This window comes from Macaca thibetana, chromosome 14, assembly GCF_024542745.1.
Source record: "Macaca thibetana thibetana isolate TM-01 chromosome 14, ASM2454274v1, whole genome shotgun sequence".
NCBI classification, from domain to species: domain Eukaryota; kingdom Metazoa; phylum Chordata; class Mammalia; order Primates; family Cercopithecidae; genus Macaca; species Macaca thibetana.
The window spans coordinates 109,798,546-109,822,692 of record NC_065591.1 but is presented as its reverse complement, the minus strand read 5'-3'; the positions used below and the strand labels follow the sequence as shown (position 1 = coordinate 109,822,692).

The following is a 24,147-nucleotide window of genomic DNA, read 5'->3' as shown; positions in this document are numbered from 1 at the left end:
CTCCCATTCTGGTGGCAACAGGTTTATAAGAAAATGTGGCAGATGGATGCACTTTAGGTTTGGAGGAGTTCACTATCCTGGGGAATCCTTGCTTGGGAACTTGAAGCGTTTTATTGAGGCTGTTGTTTTCACCTGAGCAGGAAGGAAGGCTGAGGGCAGAAGAGGCACCTGGGAAGGCTGAGGCCATGCAGATTTTCAGGCCTGAGAGCGTTTGTCTCCTGCTGCCCTGGGGCTGTTCTGGGGCTTTGGGAAGCTTGTTAGCAGTTCCCCAGCCTTGTTTTTGGTCTGTTTTTCTCATCTGTCCCCCTGCCCACGGCCCCCCTGAACTGGTCTCTCCTCATTTCTTTCATTCAGTTTCTCAGATCTCTTGGGCTTTGGCATGGGTCTGGGCTAGGGAGGTGTCTGCTGGGTCCTCAGCCGCACTGAGCGAAGACTGAGAGGAGGAGAGACTGAGAGGAGGAGAGGCCTGGGGGCACACAGGAGCCCTGACATCTAAACCCCTTCTCCAGGGAAGCACCCAGGCACAGAGCTTGACCCCAGGGTCAGGCGAGAAGCGCCTTGGGAGATGGACAGGGCCTGGGGATGCAGCTTCCACCTCGGCAGGTGCAGCTCCCACGGCCTGGAGTGCCAGCACCTTTGCTCCAGCCGCAGCACAAGACCCTCTTGTCCCTACACTCCCACTCTTTCTTGCTGTTCACACATGCAGTTCCCTGTGTCTGGAGCTCCTTCCTGCTTTCCCTGCCTGGAGAGAGCCTGCTCATCCTTCAAAGCCCATTGCAAATCGTTTCTCTTCCAGCACAATTTCCCCACTGCCCTAGAGAGAATCTGTTGCCTTTTCAGCTCCAGGGGTACCTTGTAACCACTGCTGGTGTTATACTTGCCACACTCTGTGTTGAGCACCTGCAGGGTGAAACCTAGGTATTGTGTCCCCCAACCCCCAGCCCCATTTAGAGACTGGCCAATGACAGGGGCTGATTAAATGGTGGCTGGCTGGAGCTTCTTTGGGGGGAGTTACAGTGACACCAGGCCCCGTCACCCAGGTGGCGAGGGATCCAGGAGAGCAGGCAGAGCAAGTAGCCCCTCCTTGCCTGTCTTGCCTTTTAGGACCTTCCCACTGCCCAGCTCAGTTTACCACCTCAGAGCCTAGGATGGCACCGCCGGGGATGAGTGGGTTTCTGGATTCTGTGCCCTAGTCAGGGGTGGACTCCACAGTGCTCCCAGCACCCCACTGCCCGCAGGCTGGCTCCTGACTGCCACATTTCTGAGCCCAGCCAAGCCCAGCCAAGCCCCTTGAGTCTGTACCAGGCTGGCACAGAAAACAGGAGATGGGAGGGAGGATCAGCTTCCTCCAGAGCAGCCGGAAGCATCAGGGGTTTGACCTCAGGTGTTAACACCCATGTCTGGTGGCTCAGGGTGCGTCTGGTGGCTCAGGGTGCATTTGGGTCTCCGGAACAGTCATGAGTCAAGGCCAGGAGAGCCAGTCCCAGGGTCCCTGACTTCCCTCCAGGCCTCAGCTACGGAGTAGTTAGGATGGGACACACTTCCTTCGGGGACAGGGCTTGGGTTCTGACCTCTGCCTGGGCCTGAGTCCCTGCTCCAGCTCTCCCTAGGAATACCCAGCTTAATGGGTTCTGGGGAGAGCAGTCCTTAAGACGCAGCAGCTCAAAGGACCCTGACTGTCACAGAGAGGGGCCTGTGGGGATGGAAGGAGGTAGGGAATGGAAGGGAAGGGAGGGCTGAGCCTGGGCGAGGAGATCCCATCCTCCCCTCAGGGCTGGGAGCTATGGCTGTCTAGGGTTATTAAGCACAGGCTTAATGACAGGGTTATTAAGCACAGGCGGTATAATGGCTAGCTCTGGGGCTAGAAACTTCCTTGACCATACCGTGGAGATTGGCCATGCTGCTGCCTTGCCTTTGGGGCCCCAGGCCTGACTTGACCCCTCCATCAGTGTGCCCACCTGCCCTCCCCTGCTCCTGCAGCAATGCCCAGCTCCTTCCCTGGTGGCAAAGGGTCTGTGTTGGGTGTGCTACCCAGCTATCATTTCCTAGCGCAGACTCCTCTTTAGTCCTAAGTCCTTACATTTGTGCGGGGCTTCATGGTTTCCAGAACCCGCTCACATGTATTAGCCATGTAATCTCTGCGAGTCCTGTGCGTGTGCGTGGAGGTGTTGTGGGTGATATCATTTCCATGGACAGGGGAGAAGGTGAGTCTCAAGAAGATGAATGCCTCAAGACAGCACAGCTAATCAGGGAGCTGGCCTCAGCCTTCTGATTCTGTAGTTCGTGACCTGCCCTAGAAATGATTCCCTTCTCTGTTGCGCCCCCAAGAGACACCCCGGGTCTCCTCGGTGCCTGCCACCCAGAAGCAGCTCACAGCTAGGTAGGCTCCACAGCTGCTGTCCTCTCCTGGGAGCCCCAGGGGATGCAGCGTCTCTGCACACAGGCCAAACTTTGGGGCACCTCCTTGGATGGGAAAGCAGGAAGCTTGTGCTTTGATCCTGGCTCAGAGGGAAGCCCCTTCCCCTTTCTGATCAGCAGCCACAACCGCACTAGGAATTGTTCTTGCCAGAATTTTCAGAAGAGTGTCGTGGGAAGTGCTCAGGTTGGGAATAGGAGACAATCACTCGAGGGGCCCCTGCAGGTCACATCCTTCTCCCTTGGACAGTGGCTTCTCCTTTCCTCTCTTCCCTTCCCTTTCACGTTGGTGTCCGGGCAATTGCTGCCTCTTGGCCAAGGATTGGAGAAGGAAGACCCCTGGACCCAGCGATTATCTCTTCCCCTCCCTGGCCCTCAGCTGTCCTCCTTGAAAGGTGGGGTTGATTCTCTTTGCCCCAAGACAGTGAAGACGCTCCAGGTTGTTTTTTTTTTTTTTTTTTTTTTTTGAGACGGAGTCTCGCTCTGTCGCCCAGGCTGGAGTGCCTGCAAGCTCCGCCTCCCGGGTTCACGCCATTCTCCTGCCTCAGCCTCCCGAGTAGCTGGGACTACAGGTGCCCGCCACCTTGCCCGGCTAGTTTTTTGTATTTTTTTAGTAGAGACGGGGTTTCACCATGTTAGCCAGGATGGTCTCGATCTCCTGACCTCGTGATCCACCCGTCTCGGCCTCCCAAAGTGCTGGGATTACAGGCTTGAGCCACCGCACCCGGCCGATGCTCCAGGTATTAAGAGGAGAAGGAGGAGAGAGGGTGAGGGCATGAAAAGAGACCAAGTAAAAGATCTCCACAAACACCCTAGATTGTTTGAAGGCATTTCTGCACTGTTTTCTTTTCTTTTCTTTTTCTTTGTTTTTTTTTTTTTTTTTTTGAGACAGAGTTTCACTCTTGTTTCCCAGGTTGGAGTGCAATGCGTGATCTTGGCTCACTGCAACCTCCTCCTCCCAAGTTCAAGCAATTCTCCTGCCTCAGCCTCCCAAGTAGCTGGGATTACAGGCACCTGCCACCACGCCGGGCTAATTTTTTATATTTTTACTAGAGACGGGGTTTCACCATGTTGGCCAGACTGGTCTCGAACTCCTGACCTCAGGTGATCCACCCACCTCAGCCTCCCAAAGTGCTGGGATTACAGGTGTGAGCCACCATGCCTGGTCTGCACTTTTCTTTAAAAAGAAAAGGAATCAGTTTCCCCAGGGAGTGGCAGAGGGCCACTGTGGCATCAAAACAGCCCCCTGCCTTGGAAAAATAGCGCCAACCTCTAACCAACAGACCTGGAGACACTGGGCAAAAGAACATTCAGGATTCAGGAAAGAACAGTCAGGAAGGACAGCCCTGGCTCTGTGCCTGAGGACCATGGCAATGGTGGGAGAGAGGAAGGCGGGTGTGTATGAGATGTGTATGGGACTGGGGTGTGGGGGGATTTGGGTGTGGCCTCTTTTCTTAACCTAGAAGGTGTCACAGAATTCTCAGCTGATGAGCGCTTAGGCTCGTTGAAGGGCCTTTTTTGGGGAGCCCCACCCTCCCCGTGTCTTGGGAACAGAGGGCCCCCACACTCACCATGCTGGCTCTGTGATCCTCCCAGTCTCCCTGTAGCCTGGAGCTGAGATTGTCACCCCAAGGCAGCAGGAGGGCCTCCCCACACAGGTCCTGGGTGGCCAGCGGGTCAGAAGTCCCTGGTCAGCACTGGCTGGAGGAGGCCCGAGTGCAGGGCGGGCCTTGGTCCCTCACGCCCAGCATCCTTGTCCACTTAGCAAGCTGCTGCCTCTCACCGCTGTATTCCAGGAGTGATTGGGGGACTGTGGGCAGCTTGATTAAAACAGCACTACAGGTGAAGTTGCCAAACTGGAATGATTATGTGTCTTGTAACCTGACACCTGTCTTAGGGGCTGGAACAACACCTGAAGTCATTCATGGGCCCTTCGGCCTCAGAACAGGTGACACACCTATGTCACAAAAGCCTTCCTGCCTGAATGATTTCCACCCAACCGTGTGTTGGCTGAAGGTGATGCCAGGAGTTTCCGCCCTTACTCCCCCTACCTTGTAGGTGCATGACTTCTCACTGTGTGAGTGCTTTGGTTTGGGGTTGGGGGAAGTTGGAGTGGTCTGGGAGTTGGGCGACAGAGTTTGCAGCTCAGTGCAAAGGGATCATTGACAGGTGTGGGGCAACAGGATTGGAAAGTTCACAGAGAAGAAGGGAGTTTCTTCTCTTAGGGAGATAAGATGTGCCCCCTTTCCCTGGATCCCAGAAGCGAATCCACAGAGCCAATGATTTGCCAATGTGCTAGTGCTTCCTGCCCCTGCCTCAGCGGCCATTCAAAATTCTGAAAATCACTATTGGTGCCCTGGCTAGAGCCCATGTCTCCTTGTCCACAGGGTCATTTCTTTCTTTCTTTCTTCTTTTTTTTCTTTTTAGAGACAGGGTCTCTCTCTGTCCCCCAGGCCGGAGGGCAGGGGCGCAATCTCAGCTCACTGCAACCTCTGCCTCCCAGGTTCAAGTAATTCTCATGCTCCAGCTTCCCGAGTAGCTGGGACTACAGGCGTCTGCTACCATGCCCAGCTAAGTTTTGTGTTTTTGTATTTTCTTTTCTTTTGAGACAGAGTCTCACTCTGTTGCCCAGGCTGGAGTGCAGTGGCACGATCTTGGCTCACTGCAACCTCCACCTCCCAGGTTCAAGTGATTCTCCTGCCTCAGCTTCCTGAGTAGCTGTTGGAATTACAGGTGTTGTGCACCACCATGCCCGGCTAATTTGTATTTTTAGTAGAGTTGGGGTTTTGCCATGTTGGCCCGGCTGGTCTCAAACACCTGGCTTCAACTGATCCACCTGCCTCAGCCTCCCAAAGTGCTGGGATTATGGCGTGAGACACCACACCTGGGCCCACAGGATCATTTCCGATTCATGCTCTGCCACATCCTGATAGCTGGAGCTGCCCCCCTGGCCAGGGGATGCGCAAGGTGAAACCTTATAGCCACAGACATTTTTCTGGGAGGGACTTGGATAATTGTCCATATTGTTCCTCCATTCTGTGGGTGACAAAACTAAATTCCAGAGAGGCAAAGTCAATGACCCAAAGTCATGTAATGAATTAGTGTCTGGTTCCATATGAATCTAGATCTCCTTCCATTTCTCAGACCTGACCCTCCCAGGAGACCAGCCTGGGTTAGATGTGTGTATTAGTCCTTCTGTTGATAACGTGCTTCTATGTATCAGCCCTTTAATTCTCCAAAAACAACAACCCCAATATTTTGTTTCCATTTGTCAGCTGAGGAAACTATAGCTCATGGACATGAAGTAGTTCGGGGCAGAGTTGGGGCTGGAACCTGGTTCTCTTACTGGTTCACATTGCCAGCCTTGTGAACATGCTAAATGGAACACAAGTGTCTGAAAGCTCCGGGTTTGTGGTTTGGGATAACATGGCCCATGAAGGACCCCAGTGATGTCTGAGCAGGAGGAATACCGGGTCAGTGTAACGGATTGTTGGCCAAATCTTGGCTGATGAATGCAGTGTGGCCTTGTACTTGTCTCTGAGCAGCAGAAATCTGAAACTGGCCTGAAGGGCTCTGGAGCCAGCGCAGTCCCAGCCCTTCCTTACTCAAGGCTGGTGGCCTTTAGAGTTGGAAGTCTTGGGCAGAGACAAGAGCCTGTGATCTCAGGTGACCTCAGGGTCGGGGATGTGATGATCCAGGCAGGCACCTCCCCAGCAGCAGGGCAGTGAGAAGCCAGTGGGCCACTGGGAGCCACGTTTTCAGTTGTCTTGGTTCCTCTATGTGCCAGGCTAAACATCTGGTCCACAGGTTTGCATTGCTTCACCTGGTGCTCAGGTGATGAACCAGGAAAGAGGCAGCTGTCTGGGCATGAAGGCTGCTGGGCATGGCTGGTTGGAGGGATGATGACTCAGCCTTCCTGGCTTCTGCTCCCCATTTGGTCTGGGAATTTGTGGAGCGGTCTGGGAAGAAGGCGCATGAGCAAGACTGGGCAGGGTGGTTGTGATGCCTGCAGGTGGGGGTGAAGGTTTACAGAGGGAGGCACAGGGGCCTGGAGAGAGCAGAGGCCCCCCTCTCCCAGGTGCCGGGGAAAACCAGCTGGACCAGAGCCCACTTTTTTTTTTTTTTTTTTCTGAGACAGGGTCCTACTCTGTTGCCCAGGCTGGAGTGCAGTGGTGCAATCTCAGCTCACTGCAACCTCCACCTCCTGAGCTCAAGGGATTCCCCTGCCTCAGTCCCCCAAGTAGCTGGGATTACAGACTTGAGCCACTATGCCCGGCTAATTTTTGCTCAAGCCACCATGCCTGGCTAATTTTTGTAGTTTTTTGAAGAGACAGGGTTTCACCATGTTGGCCAGGCTGGTCTCGAACCCCGGAGCTCAAGCAATCCACTCGCTTTGGTTTCCCAAAGTGCTGGGATTACAGGTGTGAGCCACCACACCCGGCCCAGAACCCCCATTCTCCCAGAGGAAGCCTCAGCTCCCTGTCAGCTCCGTCTTGCCTGCCTCTTTCTCTTGCCCACCCATCTCTTTAGATTCTCCTCCCATTTTTCCTCCCTTCTTTCCCTCCCATTACTACCCTTTTATCTCTTCTTCTTTCTTTTTGACATTTTTTCTCTTCCTTCTTCTCTTTCCTTATCTGTTTCCAGTGTGTGTGTCAAGATCAGAGGCAGAGTTATCATGAAACTCCTGAATCTGAAGCTTCAGAGCCCGTCAAATGCACGGCTCCTTCCAGGGCCCTGGGAAAGGGACCAGCAATATGTTCACACTATCATAGGTTTTTGCAAATTTTGCTGAATATTTCTTTGATATGCTTTTTTTTCAAGAAAGCCCCTCAAGAAGTGGCCTATCCCTGTGAGTGAAGGCCAGAGCCTTCCTCACCCAGGCTGGTCCCATACAGGTGACCTCAGTTTTAGGACCAAGAGGTCTTGTCCAGCTGAGAGCTCCATGCACACCAGATTCTGAGAGGTGTCAGCAGCGCTTCAAAAAACTTTGTTGTTTGTTTTCTGTGAGGTTTCTGGACCATGGACTGAGCTCAGACACATCCTGTGGGAGAATATTATTTCTGTAAAGATGGTTATTTAACCCTCCTCCACCCCATCATGGCGGTGCTGCTGAGGGCTGACCCAGAGGCCAGGGCAACTCGCTGGTGACCATGGAGGAGGTCCGAGGCCTATTGCCACAGCCCTCCCGCCTTGCACAGCACAGAGGCGGTCACCCCAGGGACAGGCAGGCACCCGGCTGCTCCTCTCGCCCTTCCTGGAGGAGGCGCTGCCTTCTGTCCCTGCAACTGCCTTCCTTATGGGCCAGCCTGACACTCAGACTTGTTTGAAGCTGCACCGGTAGCTTTTTTGTCTCTTTTCAGCATTCACAACAGCCAGGGACTTGATCTGAATGTATTTTAAATCACATTAAGTAAAGAGTCTGTTGCTTTTTGAAAAAAACCCAAGCCCCTCAAAATGGGTAAGCTTCAGGCCTCTTAAAACCTGGATCCTCCTTGGTCAAGAGCATGAGCTCTAGTGGCCTGGGGTCCTGCCTCCTAATCTCAGCCACGAATGATTTGTGCAACCATGGGCATTTTATTTAAACCTCTTGCACGCCACCTTCTTCATCTGTAAAGTGGGGATAATAATAGTACTGACTTCATAGGGTTGTTATGAAGATTAAGAGATAATCCTGGCTGGGCGCAGTGGCTCATGCCTGTATTCCCAGCACTTTGGGAGGTCAAGGCAGGCAGATAACATGAGGTCAGGAGTTTGAGACCAGCCTGGCCAACATGGCGAAACCCCTATTAAAAATACCAAACTACTCTACTAAAAATACCAAAAAAATTAGGTGGGCGTAATGGCGGGCGCCTGTAATCCTAGCTACTCAGGAGGTTGAGGCAGGAGAATCGCTTGAACCCAGGAGGTGGAGGTTGCAGTGACCCAAGATTGTGCCACTGCACTCCAGCCTGGGTGACAGAGCAAGACTCTGTCTCACAAAAAAAACCCAAAAAACAAAAAACAAAAACCAAAACAAAACCTTCACTTCCATGTGAAATGTTTGGTGCCTAAGAGAGAAGTTGTAAATGGCACTCTTATCCCCATTCACTTCACAAAACGTGTTTATGTAGCTCATGCTAGGCCTACCTCTTGTGTTAGGATCTGTGGATTAAGAGGTAAAACACAGGCTCTGAATACACACACCCCACAGTCTACTGAAGGAGACAGGAGACATCCATACATCATAGTAAGCTTAAAAAGATGTTCTAGTAGAGATAAAAAGAGAACATTTGGGGGTTTGGAAACCTTTTTTCATTTTTACAGTTCTCTCTGCTCCCTTCCTCCTTCCTTTCCTCTCTGCCCGATTTCCTTCTTTCTTCCTGCCTTCATTTTTCCCCTAGATATTTTTACTTAGCTACAGTAATTTGTAGGATGGTATATCAATTGCCAGTTGTTTCTTTTTGAAGACGGAGTCTAGCTCTGTCACCCAGGCTGGAGTGCAATGGCATGATCTCGGCTCACTGCAACCTCTGCCTCCCAGGCTCAAGCAATTCTCCTGCCTCAGCCTCCCGAGTAGCTGGGATTACAAGTCCCTGCCACCACACCTGGCTAATTTTTGTATTTTAGTAGAAACGGGGTTTTGCCACATTGGCCAGGCTGGTCTTGAACTGCTGACCTCAGGTGATCCACCCACCTTGGCCTCCCAAAGTGCTGGGATTACAGGTGTGAGCCACGGTGCCTGGCTGCCAGTTTTTTCTGATTGTACATTTGATCTCAGTATCAGCAGTCACCCACTCATCCATCTATATGTGCCTGGCCATCCATCCACCCATCCATCCAGCCAGCCAGCAAGTATTTTCTCTGATGATACCAGACAATGTGGTTAGACACTGTGGTTGGGGAAAGCAAAGTATCTTCTGCCTTGAAGAGCTCAGTCTGCCCATATACTGCACCTCCCTTCTAGGAGCTTCTGAGAGCAGCAAGCCCTGCAGATCCTTCCTGCTCAAGGTACGAGTGCCCATGGACCCAGCAACGCCACCAGTGCTGGAAGCTGGTTGGAAGCGCAGACTCTCAGCACGCCCCGCTCTTACTCAATCAGAGTCTTATTCAATCAGAACCAAGATCCCCGGGTGATTTGAATTTACCTGAAAGTTTGAGCAATGCTGTTCTAGGTCTCTTCCCACGCTCAGGAGTGGGTAGAGGCTGTTATTTCTGAAGTGAGCTGAATTCAGAGACTGGAGCTTGACATAGAAGAACCCCTGAGGTTCCTTCCAGCCAGCAGAGCCTATGGTTCTTCCCTTTGAACCCAAGTAAATTGAGATCAGTTTCAGTGACTGGCTCGTTTGTTCACATCTCTTCCAAGAAAGTAGGTAGAAAAGGGTGCAGTGGGTGGGCATGAGCTGGCAACAGCCCAGGCTCACTCATACCAAGCAGCTCTGGAATGCGGCGTGGAGGGAACCCAGTGTCTCTTTCACAGAGGCCAATGGGGGCACCTTGGCTCACTGTGCAAGCAGGCTCCCTGTTGATTCACTAGCTTTCTAGAAAGGATTTTTACTGCTTAGCAATCCTTCTCCTAAGACATTGTTTAGGCTCAGAGGTGGTTGAATTGAGCCTCAATTATCTGTACCAAAGAACCGAGGCAATGGAGAATCCCAAACCTGGATCCCAACTCTGAGCCCTAGTCACCTCTGTTTGGTGGGAGCCGACCTTCCTCTGGTCCCTGCCAGGATGAGCAGGTGTTCCCTTCCACATGCCTGACTTAAGGCTGAGGGTGGGGGTGAGGGGAAGACAGGCATGAGCCTGACAGAATGGCAGGACACGTTTGCTTCAAATAAGCCACACACGGTAAGGAAACAGCTACCACATAATGTGCGCTCTCATGTGCCAGGCTCTTATGCCTGTGTGAAGTCTCATTGTCTCATTTTGTCTTTGCAGCCACCCTATAATGTGGGTGCTGCTGTTACCTCCGTTTCACAAGAGAGTAAACTGAGGCTCAGGCAGGGTTGAGATCCAGGTCGCTGTAACCCAGGATGCCTAGGTCCTTTGCCCTAGACCTTGCACTGTGGGCCCTGCGCAGATCCTGGAGGGGTCCTACACTGGCTTCTGCAGCCCGCCAGGGACCTCTGGAAAGCACTCAGGTTTCTGTAGCACCAGAGTCCTGTCTGAGTTTGCGTCTGTTCCAGGGGACAGTTTCCATATTGTCCATTAATTTGCTAGCAGTCTCAGTGAACATCTTGTTCACTCAGTCCTCTCCCCTTTAATTAGACAAGGAACGAATTTCAGATTATTTGTGAGTCCATAGCGTTTCTTTTCATCTGTCTCTCCAGGATAGTCTTAATTTCACCCTGGGGCAGCCCAAGGGTTAGAAGACACAAGAGGAACAGTGGAGCTGGGACATATTGCTTTCCATCCTACATGCGCTGTAAACTCCAGACCATGAACATACAGTGCTTTGACAGTGTTTTTAAATAAGAATCTGGCTAGAGGCTGGGTGTGGTGGCTCATGGCTGTAATCTCGGCACTTTGGGAGGCCGAGACAGATGGATCACCTGAGGTCAGGAGTTTGAGACCAGCCTGGCCAACATGGTGAAACTCCGTCTCTACTAAAAATACAAAAATTAGCTGGGCGCGGTGGCGGGTACCTGTAATCCCAGCTACTGGGGAGCCTGAGGTAGGAGAATCGCTTGAACCTGGGAGGCAAAGGCTACAGTGAGCCAAGATCGTGCCACTGGACTCCAGCCTGGGTGACCTCTGTCTAAAAAAAAAATAAAAAAAAAAAAAGAAAAGAAAAGAATCTAGCTAGAGAGTAAACAGCATAGATTTGCTTTATCCCATTTATTTTTCTCAGGATCTGGATAATGAACAACATGTACATGGAATTACCTCCGTGCATAGCTTTAAATCTTAGCTCTGTTGCCTCCCAGCTGTATTGCCTTGGTGAGTGGCATGATCTCGACTCATTGCAACCTCCGCCTCCCGGTTTTGTGCGATTCTCCTGCCTCAGCCTCCCGAGTAGCTGGGATTACAGGCGCCTGCCACCATGCCCAGCTAATTTTGTATTTTTAGTAGAGACAGGGTTTTGCCATGTTGGCCAGGCTGGTCTCAAACTCCTGACCTCAGGTGATCCACCTGCCTCGGCCTCCCAAAGTGTTGGGATTATAGGCATGAGCCACCATGCCTGGTCTCATATGAACTTCTTTCTATCCTTTTATAAGGAACCAGTTCCCAAGATAACAGCATGAATCCATTCACTGTGCCCTCATGGCCTAATACCCTCTCCTTAGGCCCTACCTCCCAACACTGTGGCATTGGGAATTAAGTTTCCAACACATGCTTTTGGGGAGACACACTGAAACCACAGCAATATTCTAGCTAAAACCATCTCCAAAGCGTATCTGGAGCCCCTGTGCTGAGCTCCTTGGGAGATCTCCCCTTTATATCTGTGGCACCAGCACAGTGCCTGGCAAACAAAAGGTGCATAAATGCTGGTAGACTGAATTTGGTTTAAAACATAACTCCTGCCACAGAGGAAGATAATTCCGGCAGTGGTGTGGGGGCGAGGCAGGGAGAGGGGATTAGAGACAGTGCCAATAGTTCAGGCGAGAGATGGAGAAGATCTTAATTAAGGCCTGATCCAACGGCATAAAGACGAAGAAAAGGAAGATGAATATTATTTACTGACATTCTACTCTGTGTTGTGCACATATAAGATATCTAATAACCTTGCAAACGAAGTCTTAATGTTCCCATCTTACAGATGAGGGAACTGAGGGGGTGGCCCGATACCTCACAGCCTGTACTTGGCAGGCAGACCCAGAGCACAGGTGGTGCAGTGTGGGATGCTGGGGTGCTGGCATTCACAGATGCTGCTGATGCAGAATAGAGAGGACTGGCGGGGGGAGGACCTGGGGATGATTTAGTTTTCCATGAGGGTGATGAGTCGGTGGTGGTCCATTAACAAATGAGTTCTTTGGGTTGACCCTGTTGGAAGAGAGAATGCTTTTAGATCGTCGTGGTTGGACCTTGCCAAATCCCACGGATGATAATGTATTGATAATGCTGGTACCTCTGGCTCCACTGAGTGCTTTTGGCCATGGAGTGATGTGTGGGGAGAGACCATGGCTCCTGGATGCCGCGGGGCCTCTGTGGGGTGGCCGAGAATGCAGACACAGCGCCACCAGGTGGTGGAAGGTCACTCTGCTACCCCGGGTTTCTCCCTTTTCCCAATAGACCATCTGCAGCCTGAAAGGCCAGCAGGGAACAGCGCTGTGAGGTTCCACGTGCAGGTACCATCCTGGCTCACCCTCCCTGGCCTCGCTCCTTCATCCTCGCCCCAGCTCATTTCCCAGGCTGCCTGCAGAGGGGTGGGTTCGGGCTGAGAATGAAAGTACTTGAAACTGAAATCCTTGGGCCCAGACTGTCCCTTGGCCTCACCCCCGTCTCTGTAAAAGCCTCTCATTCATCCAACGTTTACGAGCACCTCTAGTGTGCTGGACACTGAGGACACAAAGATGAATAAGGCGCTGTCCGGAGCTCTTTCACAGGCCGGGAGGGAGACTCAACACAGAGATCGTGCTGTCATCCTGCTGGCCAACTCTAAGAGGAAAGAGCACACAGAGTCGGAGGGCTCCTTCCCCAAGGAGAGAGCATTTGGATTGTACTTAGGGGAGGAGCAGGACTTTGTCAGGTGGAAAACCGGGGGTGCAATGGGAGGAAGAGCATCCGGTCCAGAGAGGAGGCTGTGTGTGCTGGGGAAATGGTGACTGACCCACAGATACTGAACATCCTTTCTGTGGCAGCTTGGCGCTGGGGCCGGGAAGATGAATCATACATGGCGCCAATTATGAGAAACTCTTGCAATAGATATTTTCTTTTGAAGGATCTGTACACAAGTAAGGAATTTGGACACAGACCTTATGTACTGGAAGTCTGTGATACTAAATATATATATATATATTTTTTTGAGATGGAGTTTCACTCTTGTTGCCCAAGCTGCAGTGCAATGGCATGATCTCGGCTCACTGCAACATCCATCTCCCGGGTTCAAGCGATTCTCCCACCTCAGCCTCCTGAGAAGTTGAACTATAGGTGCGCCACCACGCCTAGCTAATTTTTTGTATTTTTAGTAGAGACGGGGTTTCACCATCTTGGCCAGGCTGGTCTTGAACTCCTGACCTCAGGTGATTGGTCTGCCTTGGCCTCCCAAAGTGCTGGGATTACAGGCGTGAGCTACTGCACCCAGCCAATTTTTTTAAAGAGACAGGGTCTCGCTATGCTGCCCAGGCTGGAGTGCAGTGGCTATTCACAGGCACGATCCTACTACTGATCAGCACGGGAGTTTTGAGCTGCTCCATTTCCCACCTGGGCGAGTTCACCCTTCCATAGGCAACCAGGCGGCCCCCTGCCCCTGGGAGGTCATCATATGGATGCCGAACTTAGTGTGGACACCTGATGAGCATAGCAAACCGAGGCCCGGAACTCAAGTGAGGACTCAAGCGATCCTCCTGCCTCAGCCTCCCGAGTAGCTGTGACTACAGGCACGTGCCACCGCACCTGGTGCATTTCTAATATTTAATATACAGGTTGGCCTCATGTCTGCACTTGGTCCCTGTTCAGTGGCCCACATGTGCGCATCTGTGAGGGTCTGAGGAGGTTAGCATATTGTGACATGTTTACACGTGGTCTGTGAGGTGGATTTATCAGTGATCTCATCTGGTTTTAACTAAATTAATCCTCATACAATGGACAAGGTATTTAGCAAATTTCCTGAAAAGATATCAGGGATTAAGAGAAGGCCAGTAATGCAGGTAGGCACAGCAAATGGCCAGGCTCTTGCTCCCCTACTCAGAATGGGCTCTCATTATCTTTCTGTCTTGAGTATAAAATTGTAACAATCTCATTTTGCTTGATAGAAGCTGGCCAAAAAAAAAAAAAAAAATCCAGAATTATCAAGATAATGTTTTGATTTTTTTTTTTTTTAAGTCAAGGTCTCACTCTGTCACCCAGGCTGGAGTGCAGTGGCAGGATCACGGCTCACTGCAGTCTTGATCTCCTGGGTTCAAGTGATCCTTTTGCCTCCTGAGTAGCTGGGACTCAGGCATGCCACCATGCCTGGCTAAGATAATTTGAAATATAGTCTCAAGTCTCCTGATGTTAGTACTACTCTGTCTCTCAGGGTGTATTATGCCTTCAGATATTGGCTAGTGATGTTAATGTACATAAATATAATTTATACATAAATAAACAGACATATATTAGAGATGTGTGCTAAAATTCTTTTGTTATTGACAGAAATCAAAGAACTTTGGAGACCACAGCTCTAGGCAATAAGGAGCCAGCAGGAGTTGTTTAAGCAGGAAGAGGAATTGTTTTTGTTTTATTTTGAAAGATCACTCTGGTAGCTGTGTGGATGGAGAGCCTGGGGTAGAGAGAATAGTAGGGAACTCATGCAGAGGTCCAGGTGAGAGATGAGATCCCAAACCCATGGTAGGGCAGCCAGGAGGGCAGAGCAATTTCACATGCATGTTGGACTTGGTGACTGACTAGATTTGGAAAATAAGGGCAAAGAGATCCAATCCCGGGGTACTTCCAGGTGTCTGGGTGATTAGGCAAATAATGGTACCACTTACCAAGGTGGCAGAGGTGGGTTTGGGGAGAAAGATGAAGAGTCTGGGACTGAAAGCTTGAGTCAGAGGTGCCAGGGAGAGCCCTGGGTGGAGGTCATACTTCCTGGGGTCCTGTGGCTGGTTTGGGGCTGCAGCCACCTCTTCCCCAGCAGGGTCCGGGTGAGGAAGCGGGCTGGGTCATGGTCATGATGAGTAAATCAGGCAGGAATGGTGTCCTCTGTCCAGACCTCCTGATTCTAGCCTGGTCACTGGGTGCTGCATCCCAGGTATCAGACCCTGATTGTTATCAGTGAGGGTGTCTAGGTTCTTGGCGCTTTGAACAAAGAATTGGACAAAATGCACAAACAAAGCAAGAAAATAATGAAGCGACAAAAGCAGAGATTTAATGAAAACGAAAGCACACTCCACAGGGTGGGAGTGGGCCGAACAAGCGACTCAAGGGACTGGTTACAGAAGTTGCTGGGGCTTAAATACCCTCTAGAGGTTTCCCGTTGGTTACTTGGTGAACACCCTATGTAAATGAAGTAGAGGATCACAATCAGTCTGATTGGTTGTGGAGAGGGATCAATCAGAGGTTGAAGTGAAATTACAAAGTTACACCCTATGCGAATGTCTGATTGGTCGTGGAAAGTGACCAGAGGCTGAAGTGAAGTTACAAAGTTATACTCCTATGCAAATAAAAACTTGGCCAGCGACCAGCCTGATTGGTTGCGGGAGGGGACCAACTAGAGGTACTTTCAGTTTTTCATCTGCCACAGAAAAGGTAGGGTGGGGGGTGATTACAAAGGGAGTAGCCTCTGGTCCTTTTGTTACTGGAGTGTGAAAGTTGGGGTTTTCCTTTTGATTTAGTTCTAGGAAGTCAGCATAAATTGGCCTTAGGTTCCCTGCCTCCAGGCCCTATTCTCCTGCCTCATGATCACTCTGTATATTTCACTTCTGCAAAACCACTCAAATGCAGGTACCCTGTCTTCCTCCTCCTCTGAGCCATCATGGACGTGACAAGGTTACTTCTTCATGGTGCTCTAGGCCAAAGCACTGGGAAAGCCGGGTTAGGTTGGGAGTGTCCTTGCTGTCATCGGATGCTGAGATAAGCAAAGTGAAATGCAGTGGAGAAGCGGGTGGGGCAGGGCAGGTTTGGGTGCTGTGCAACTGTCTAGGTTGGGGAGGGATAGGTGTTTGACCACTTGTAGATCCAAGCTAATCAGTGTCCAGCAGCCCAGGTCACAGGAACGGCTGTGGGGAACATGAGCAGGTTCTGTGGGGTCACAGGAACAGCTGTGGGGAACATGAGCAGGTTCTTGCCTCTGTGGAGGCCAGCGGGATCTGTGGGTTTTTCCCAGGGTTCAAGTGAAGTATCCTCCACCCCTCCCACTTCCTTTGATCCGACTGTGTTCATCTGGTAACCTAGTTACTGATTCTGCTTCTCAGGAGCACTAATGCCAAGAAGAAGGTAGCTCCAACTGGGGACCTGCCACTCTAGTCCCTGAAATAATTTACTACTTAAAAAATGCAATACATTGGCATAAAAGTAGCTAGAAATGCCACTTATTGAGGGAACACTTGCTAAATGCCTTCTGTGAATCGATCATCCAATCTTTTCAGTCTTGTGAGGTGGGCATTATTTTCTCCATTTCACCTACAGGGAAACGCACTCAGATCTGGGGTTTGCAGCTAGGTCTCTCTGCAGCTGAAGCCTGGGGTCTTAACCACTTCCCTTCTTGGAAGAGGCAGGGTTGAAAATGATGCTGGGCTTGCGTCTTGGCCTGTCTAGAGCCTCTCAGTCATTCCCACTGTGGGTGTCATGTGTCTGTCATGAGTGGCAGTGCTCCCGTCCTGGAACAAGCAGGGCCACGACCATATGCTAGAACGGGTGACTCAGCAGAAGCGGTGCCTCTGGGAGCCTCTGCTGGCCTGGATGCCTCCCACTGGAGTTCCTCAACCTGCAACCAGGACACTGTGATGCAAGGCCACGGGGCTGGAGAGGGGCAGCATGGAAGTGCTTTCTCTGTCCCTCTCTTACTTATAGATCAGAAAAGGAAAATTAAAAGGGGGCCAGGGTGGGTGTCTGCCTGGGGATCCAAAGGATGAGGGCAGCCATGTGGGAGGGGTGATGGGAGGACCCATGTCTGGCTGGCTAGGAGAGACTTGGAAGCCAGACTGGAACTAGCATTCCAGAGAACCTGGAGCTGGCAGGGAATTAGAGGAAGGGGTGGGGAGGGGAACAGCCATAGGGACACCCTGGCTTCTGTAGAACGGGGTCCCAGACAGCCATTTGCAGTTGCTCTCCCAGACCCCCGGGGGGCCCAGAAGAACACAGGATGCTAAGCCTAGAAGGGAAAGGCTGCCAAGGACAGTCTCCCAGGTGAGCATGGCAGCCGTCCCTGGGTTTCCACCACTAAGGCTTCCCGGGGCTGCCTGGCCCCTGTCCTGCCCTCCACTCCCAGCCTGAGAAGAAAAAACTGCCTATAACACTGGCCGAATTGAAAAAGACGACAGCAAAGCTCTGACTCATGCCTTCCAATGCCAATAGACCTGATTTTGTATTTCCCAACGCTTTTATGAGCACCAAGAGCTATTAGAATTGCAAGAGGTGTGTGGGGAGGTGGGAGTGGGTGCGCACACTCACAGCATGGGAAGCGGGGCTGAGACTCTTGTCGGGGGAGAAAGACCTCAGCCTCCCACCCCATCCCCGTTCACCTGAGAGGTGGTGGGAAAGGGAGTGGTCTGGGCTCTGGGCAGAGGCTCTAGGCAGGCCATACGGGTGGGGGACCTGGAGGAGAGGCATGTGAGTGGATATGGTTTGAGGGAGCCCCTAGAGCATGGGAATTGGGTTGTCATAAGGGGACTGGGCTTGGGTACAGCCCTGGCTGCCTCCTAGCACCCCACTCAGACTCCTCTCCTCCTGGGCCCTCACAAGTGGGTCTGCAGGTGTGTCTGCCAGGCCAATGCAGGTTCCACTCGCTCCCAGGCCCAAGGCTACGAGATAAAATGCGAATCATTCCCTGCCTGTAGGCTCCTAGCTTGCTTCAGTACTTATCTTCCCTGTCATGGAGGGAGTGGGAGGTCTCCGATCCCTAGGCCGGCGTGGGAGCCGGAATTCTAGACCAGTTTATCCAGTAGGATTGAGCAGCTCACTCTGCATCTCAGATATGGGGGCTTGTAGCAGCAGTTCGGGTTTCATCTGGGCGCAGAGTGAGGCAGAGCTCTGGGATTCCAGGCTGCTTTTCCAGGTGAGGTGTCCCGTCCCGCGGGATCGTCAATGTAGGCCCTATAAGAGGGAGTGGGAACTCGGGGGGGACAAGAGACACGAGAAATGGAGACAAGACAGTATCCTGATCAAGTCTCCTTTATTGGTGGCAGTGTAATGCCTCATATAGACCGGCAGGGGCGGAGGTTGGGCCAGGGCGATGATGGTGGCCCTGCGGTGGGCGTGGCCAGGTAGGTTTCGGTTTCTTCGGTCGGACGTCATGTTGCGCCTGCGCCGTCGGTTGGTAATTTTCCCGGACGCGGGAGGGCGCCTGCGCTGTAAGTTGATCATTTTCCCGGGCGCGGGAAAATGGGTGATGAAGAACCCGGAAGAGCGCCATTTTGTACTGGCGTATGAGACAGCAGAACAGGGAAGAAAGTAAATCTAGGGAGGAGGCATAGAGTGGAAGCGTATAGAGCTCAGGCGTCAGTCGTCAGTTATAATCGCTATGGCCGCGCCACGCAGCTCCGGACAGTGAGGCGGCAAACGAATGGAGGTAGAGCTACGTGGGAAGACCTGCCAAGACTGAAAGATCCTGACAGACCTCAGGGCACCCCAAGGCTTATCAGTTAGTTGCTTGCCTGGGCCCCATAGCCCCTGTTGCATGTTGCATGCTTTTGGGTTTTTAACAACAGCAGCCAACTTGTGTGTCATGCTTCACAGTTGGCAAAGACCTTTCACACATTCTGCACTCTGAGGTGTGTCTATGAGGCTGCTCATGTTCCACGTAAGAGGTAAGCCCTCGGTGAGTGGCAGAGCCCAGACCCCTGCAGGGCTGTGGGCTCCACGCTGGGTGCTCTTCCCTCCTCTCAGCACCTGCGTGAGGAGTGAGGGGCACCACTTTCCCTCCCAGACTGAGAACTGCCCCTGCCCCCATGCCTGGGCATCACAGGTGACAGCGTTCTTCACGTGACCTCACCTCTTCTAGAGACTTCTCACGTCGGGGCAATGTCATGGGATGATATTTACTGTGAATAGGAAGTCCCACGCCCTCCGGGTTATAACTCCTCTACAGGATGGCCAGGGGCTTGAAGATGTTCTCAATCACACACTCTGGCTTCTGCAGACCCTAATGCTGGACGGGGTAGGTGCCGGCAGTGCCTGGTGACTCAGACTGAGGCTGTGTGTAGACGCCAACCTGGGACAAACCCAAGTGTGGAGGAACTGGGAAGGCCCCTTTCTCTGGACAAGACCCTGGCCTGGTGGGAGGCCGCCCCCCCAGCTCTGCCACCGCGCTCTGGGGATGTTTCTGATGCATTTGTCGCTTGCCCCACTTGCCCTTTTTGACCTGTCTCCTGCTTCTCTGTAGTTACCAGCAAAGCCTCAGAAGCACTCGCTGCTTTAGGGATAGGAAGGTGGGGAGAGGCTCTGAAGCTGCGGCTTCCTCTTCTGCAGAAGGACGACTCCCACCCCATTCCTTCCCCAGGTCCCCGGAGCTGGGCTCTTGGTCACGTCCCAGAGCAGTTTGGCCTGGAGGCAGGACGTGTGCAGCGCCGCAGGCCTCAGGTCCTGGGTGGACCTAGATGGGTGCCCTGGGTTTTTGGTTCCCAGTCTGCACTGCCTCTGCTTTGATAGAGATGCACCTGCCCTGAGTTCCCTGAGGATTTTTCTCTTGTGCTTACAACCGGATTTCTGGTTTTGCTTCTACTCCAAGCCTGGTCCCTGGCATTTGTCTCTCACCTGTGGTTTTGCATCCCATTCCTCGCCCTGTCATTTCTTCTTGTGCCAAGGCTGCAGCTGCTTGCTGGTCCCTCATCCGTAGCTGCCCACCTGCCCAGGCCTGCGCCTCTCCCACCTTGGATTCATGTGCAGCGCGTTCCCCACACTCCTGGCCCTGGGGTGAATACTGAACCTGAGACTGGGATAGGAGGAGAGAAAGCTCTGTGCAAGGAAGGGTGGGCCCAGGAAAAGGAGACAGAGATCAGCTTGGGGGCTGCAGGGATGTCCTGAGAGGTACATGGCAGCCCATGCAAGCTCTGTTTCAGGGACCCTGCTCTCCTGGCCCAGCAGAACAGTCCTACAACAGGGTGACTGGCCCCCAGGCCACGGGGACCTGAGACAAACTTTTAACATAATTACAAAACTTGCTCTAATTAGGCAGGACAACTAATTAGCTGTCAGTATGACCCTACGTCAACTAGGTCACAGGGTCAATAGAGTTTAATCCCCTGCCTGCGGTTACCCTACCCTGCAGCCAGGTATCAGATTACAGACTTGGATGAACTGGAGATGAATGTCATCGTTTATTTTGAACAATAATGTCTGTTTGTGTTTCATTCCACAAAAATTGCCTCTTGGCATCATCAAGCTCAGTCTCTGGTCAGTCATCCTCCAGTCCTGCGCTGCCATCCTTCTAACCTTCTCACCCTCATGCCTGCATGCTGCCTGCTGTCTGCCTCATAAAGAATCCCAGTTCTCAACCCCTCCGATTTCTCTCATTTCATCCGCACCTTCCTGGCGTTGCTTTCAGCTCCCAAGGTGAATCCCCTCAACATACCATTCACTTGCAAATATAATACCTTCATCCTTGTGCTTCTCCCACACCTGGCCAGCAACACTGCAGTCCTGGGGCAGGCCAGCCATCCACCGACACCACCCCTGCACCTGGGTGCTGAAAAGTCCTTCAGCCACGGGGCGGTGACCACAGCAATGGCACTGCCTCCAGCGCCCAGCGGAGTCTCCCACCCCCAGCAGTGTATCACCTGTGGTCCAGAGGAGCCTCCTGAGCTCTAAATCTAGATCTCCATTGCCCAGTGGACATCTCCTCATGGGGTCTGGCAGGTACCTTGAGCTCAACAGGATGGTAGAACTGCCTTCCTGCATGTCCCCAGTTTGATCAGGGGCACTGCCATCCACCCTGTTGCCTAATCAACACCCAGGTCTCCCTTCTCTCCCTAACTTATTACCTCCAATTGATCACCCAGTTCTGCTGACCCTCCCTTCCAGATGTCCCATCCACCTCTCCCCTGTCGCTTGCCCTGGGTCAGGCTCCCACCGTCTTTCCAGGATGACCCTTGTGGCTGCCTGGAGGGCCACCTTAGCCTGGGCTCGCTACTCCCAGCATGTCCCAACCCTGGCCGAAGTGAGCCTCTCAGGGGCCAATAGAATCCCGCCTCTCCTCGAGGAGCAGCAACGCCTCCATGACCTGCCCCGTCCACCACTTGATCCTCGGCCACTACCTGGCCACATGGAACCTTCAGGGAACCGTGTCTCTCCTGCCTCTCCACCTTCAGCCCAGATCCTCTTCCTTCACCACATCCTCTGCTGGCGACTGACCACTGACCGTCCTTCACAGTTCATCACAGGCCTCACGTAGCCCAGGGGTGCTTCCTTGACACCACCCTCAAATCTGGGTTTTGGGCTGTCCCCCAGTGCTCTCCAAGCCCCCACGTTTACCTCTTACAGCACAGATTACTTGTCAGTGTGTGCTATCTCAGCTCCTCTTTCTCTCCACCAGAGGTCTGCGGCTGTTTCTCTCATTTCCAGATGCCTGGCCTATGTGGGAAAACAATAGTATATGATTATGGAATCAATCATCAAGGAGGACTTCCTAGAAGAAGCAGCTATTAGGTGGTGTTTTGTAGGCAGACACGAACTGGTGTGAAGAGGAGGATGAGAATGACTTGCATAGAGTAGAGTCTCTGACTCAGAGCCCTTCAAGAGCCAGGGGAAACTGAGGGAAATGACTAGACATATTTGACAAAGGGGGGACACCAGCAGAAGACATGCTCCACCAAAAGACGTCACATTCAGGTATGAATTCAGCACTGCAGAGGCCAAAAACGCACAGACAAAGCATGTCTTGGTTGGAGGTGGCAGGGCCAGGGTGGTGGTGGCAAGTGTGGCATAGAGTAAGGCTGTTGAAATGGAACAGCTGGTGGGGTCCTTAGGAAACCAGGAATAGGGCATGACTTCCTGCAAGATGGGCTCTCTGTCGTTCATCCCGGCCCTGGCAGAAAATCCAGGTATCTTGGAGGCCCTGGAATTTGAGGGATCCACTCAGAGGCTGCCAAACTGGCCTTGGCAGCCACAAACAGGAATGTCATACCAGAGACATAGGAGGCAGGGATGGCCTTCCGTTTTTGGAGCTGATCATAATTCCAAAAGACACAATCCTGAATGTTGAAATCCTGAAAGTTCAAAATCCCAAAAAATAGGCCAGGCGCAGAGGCTCATGTCTGTAATCCCAGCACTTTGGGAGGCTGAGGCAGGTGTATCATTTGATACCTCACTTGAGGTCAGGAATTTGAGTCCAGCCTGATCAACATGGTGAGATCCTGCCTCTACCAAAAAATACAAAAATTAACCAGGTGTGGTGGCGCACACCTGTAATCCCAGCTTCTCAGGAGGCTGAGGCGGGAGAATCTCTTGAATCCCGGAGGTAGAGATTGCAGTGAGCCAAGATCATGCCACTGCACTGCAGCCTGGGCAGCAGAGCAAGACCCTGTCTCAAAAAACAAAATCCTGAAAATATAATTCTGGAAAAAATAATAAAAACATTCATTAAAACATATTCATTTACATTTAAAAGGGGATTTATATTGGAAACATATAAAAACACAACAGAATACTTTATAGTGTACATTACACAATAAAATAGGCAATGATAACATATATATTTTTGCAAGCATAAACACTCAGGTAATGACGGTTGCATGGTTATAAGAGTCATGAGCAGATGAACCATATTCATAAAGAAACAGGTCAAAAAGGGCAAGACATAAATGCATGTCACCAAGGTTGGTACTTGTGTGCACCCAGCTTTATAACTGTGGTCATCTGAAACAACAGGATGAGCAACCAAAGTCTTTCAATGAGTTTGATCAAAAACTTCGATGGATCACCACCAAAAATGCGGTTGTTTATGCGTGGAGCTGCATTCCAAGCTGCGAGGAGCTGAGATTCCAAGAAAGTTTAACTTCACAAAGGCAGATGTACAGAAAGGACATCTCTGTAACTACTGAGAAAATTTCAGTGTTTTTTTGTGCATACACAATGCATCCACAAAAGTTGACATTGTGATAATGCACTTTCAGGGAGCCAAATTTGAAAACAAACAAACAAGAACAAACAAACCAAAAATCAAAAACCAAACCAAACAAACAAAAAAGCCCAAAACCCTTCATAAAACAAATTAGAACTCTCTAAAAGTCTATACAACTTGGCCTCCAGTCTTGCAAATATCGCAAAGATGAAATACCTAGAATAGGGAACTGTGAAAAATAATGCTCAAAATTTAAAATAGTGAAAAAGAAAAGAAAAAAACAACAAAAAAACTATCCTGTGATTGTGATTTTGGGGATTTTAGATGTTAGGGGTTTTAGACTTTAGAGATTACGATCTTTCAGGATTTTAGCATTTGAGGTTAAGCGTTTGCGATTTTGTTTTGGTCCAACTCTTTTTCCTCTCTGAGACCTTATAGGCAGATGTGGAGACCACATCACTGTCAGGGGAGCAGGAGCTGGGGTGGAGGTCTTTGGGACCTTGAATGAGATGAGTTCTCAAAGCCCCTCTCAAAGAATAACAGAAATTGTAGGACTTAAGCCTCCAAGTGAATAAAAGCCTCGTAAACACATTGCTTTAGGAGGTTAAAGGGCTACGCTGGATATCCCAGGAATGCCCCACCTGTTGCCTCTAGTTTTTGGGGGAAGACACCATTTTAGCCACCAGAGGGCGCTCAGGTTGCAGGAATGGTTTCTCAGGCCTGCTGCTTGGAGGAGTTGAATAAGGAATCTAAGGAAGGGTGGCTGGAGCATGGGAGCCACGCAGATGGGACTCCAAGACTGAGTCCGACCTTTTCAATCACTCTGCCATTGTCCCCAGCTAAGGCCATTAATTAATTCATTTATTCAAGGAACATTTGCTCTGTACCCGGGAGCC

General features: G+C 51.4%; 3 protein-coding genes across 6 annotated transcripts in view; 2 read left to right on the top strand and 1 right to left on the bottom strand.

The window, feature by feature from the left end:
- The window catches only part of TMPRSS4 (transmembrane serine protease 4), a 42,901-nt gene extending 38,620 nt beyond the window's left edge, over positions 1–4,281 (bottom strand). Inside the window, exon 1 of the mRNA XM_050758480.1 lies at positions 3,987–4,281. Coding sequence (XP_050614437.1) covers positions 3,987–3,989 — 3 coding nt within the window. The 5' untranslated portion in view covers positions 3,990–4,281. The remainder of the gene's footprint in view (positions 1–3,986) is intronic.
- FXYD6 (FXYD domain containing ion transport regulator 6) overlaps positions 1–24,147 on the top strand; it is a 286,618-nt gene that overhangs the window by 45,270 nt on the left and 217,201 nt on the right. The window contains exon 1 of one of the 4 annotated variants that reach the window (XM_050758477.1): positions 12,756–12,759. The exons of the other annotated variants lie outside the window; for them this stretch is intronic. The gene's annotated coding sequence lies outside the window, so the exon portion shown is untranslated. Of the gene's footprint in view, positions 1–12,755; positions 12,760–24,147 lie in introns of those variants that run through there. 4 annotated transcript variants of the gene reach the window in all.
- Positions 1–24,147, top strand: part of SMIM35 (small integral membrane protein 35) — a 72,299-nt gene that overhangs the window by 6,214 nt on the left and 41,938 nt on the right. Inside the window, exon 2 of the mRNA XM_050758463.1 lies at positions 19,196–19,351. Coding sequence (XP_050614420.1) covers positions 19,226–19,351 — 126 coding nt within the window. The 5' untranslated portion in view covers positions 19,196–19,225. The remainder of the gene's footprint in view (positions 1–19,195; positions 19,352–24,147) is intronic.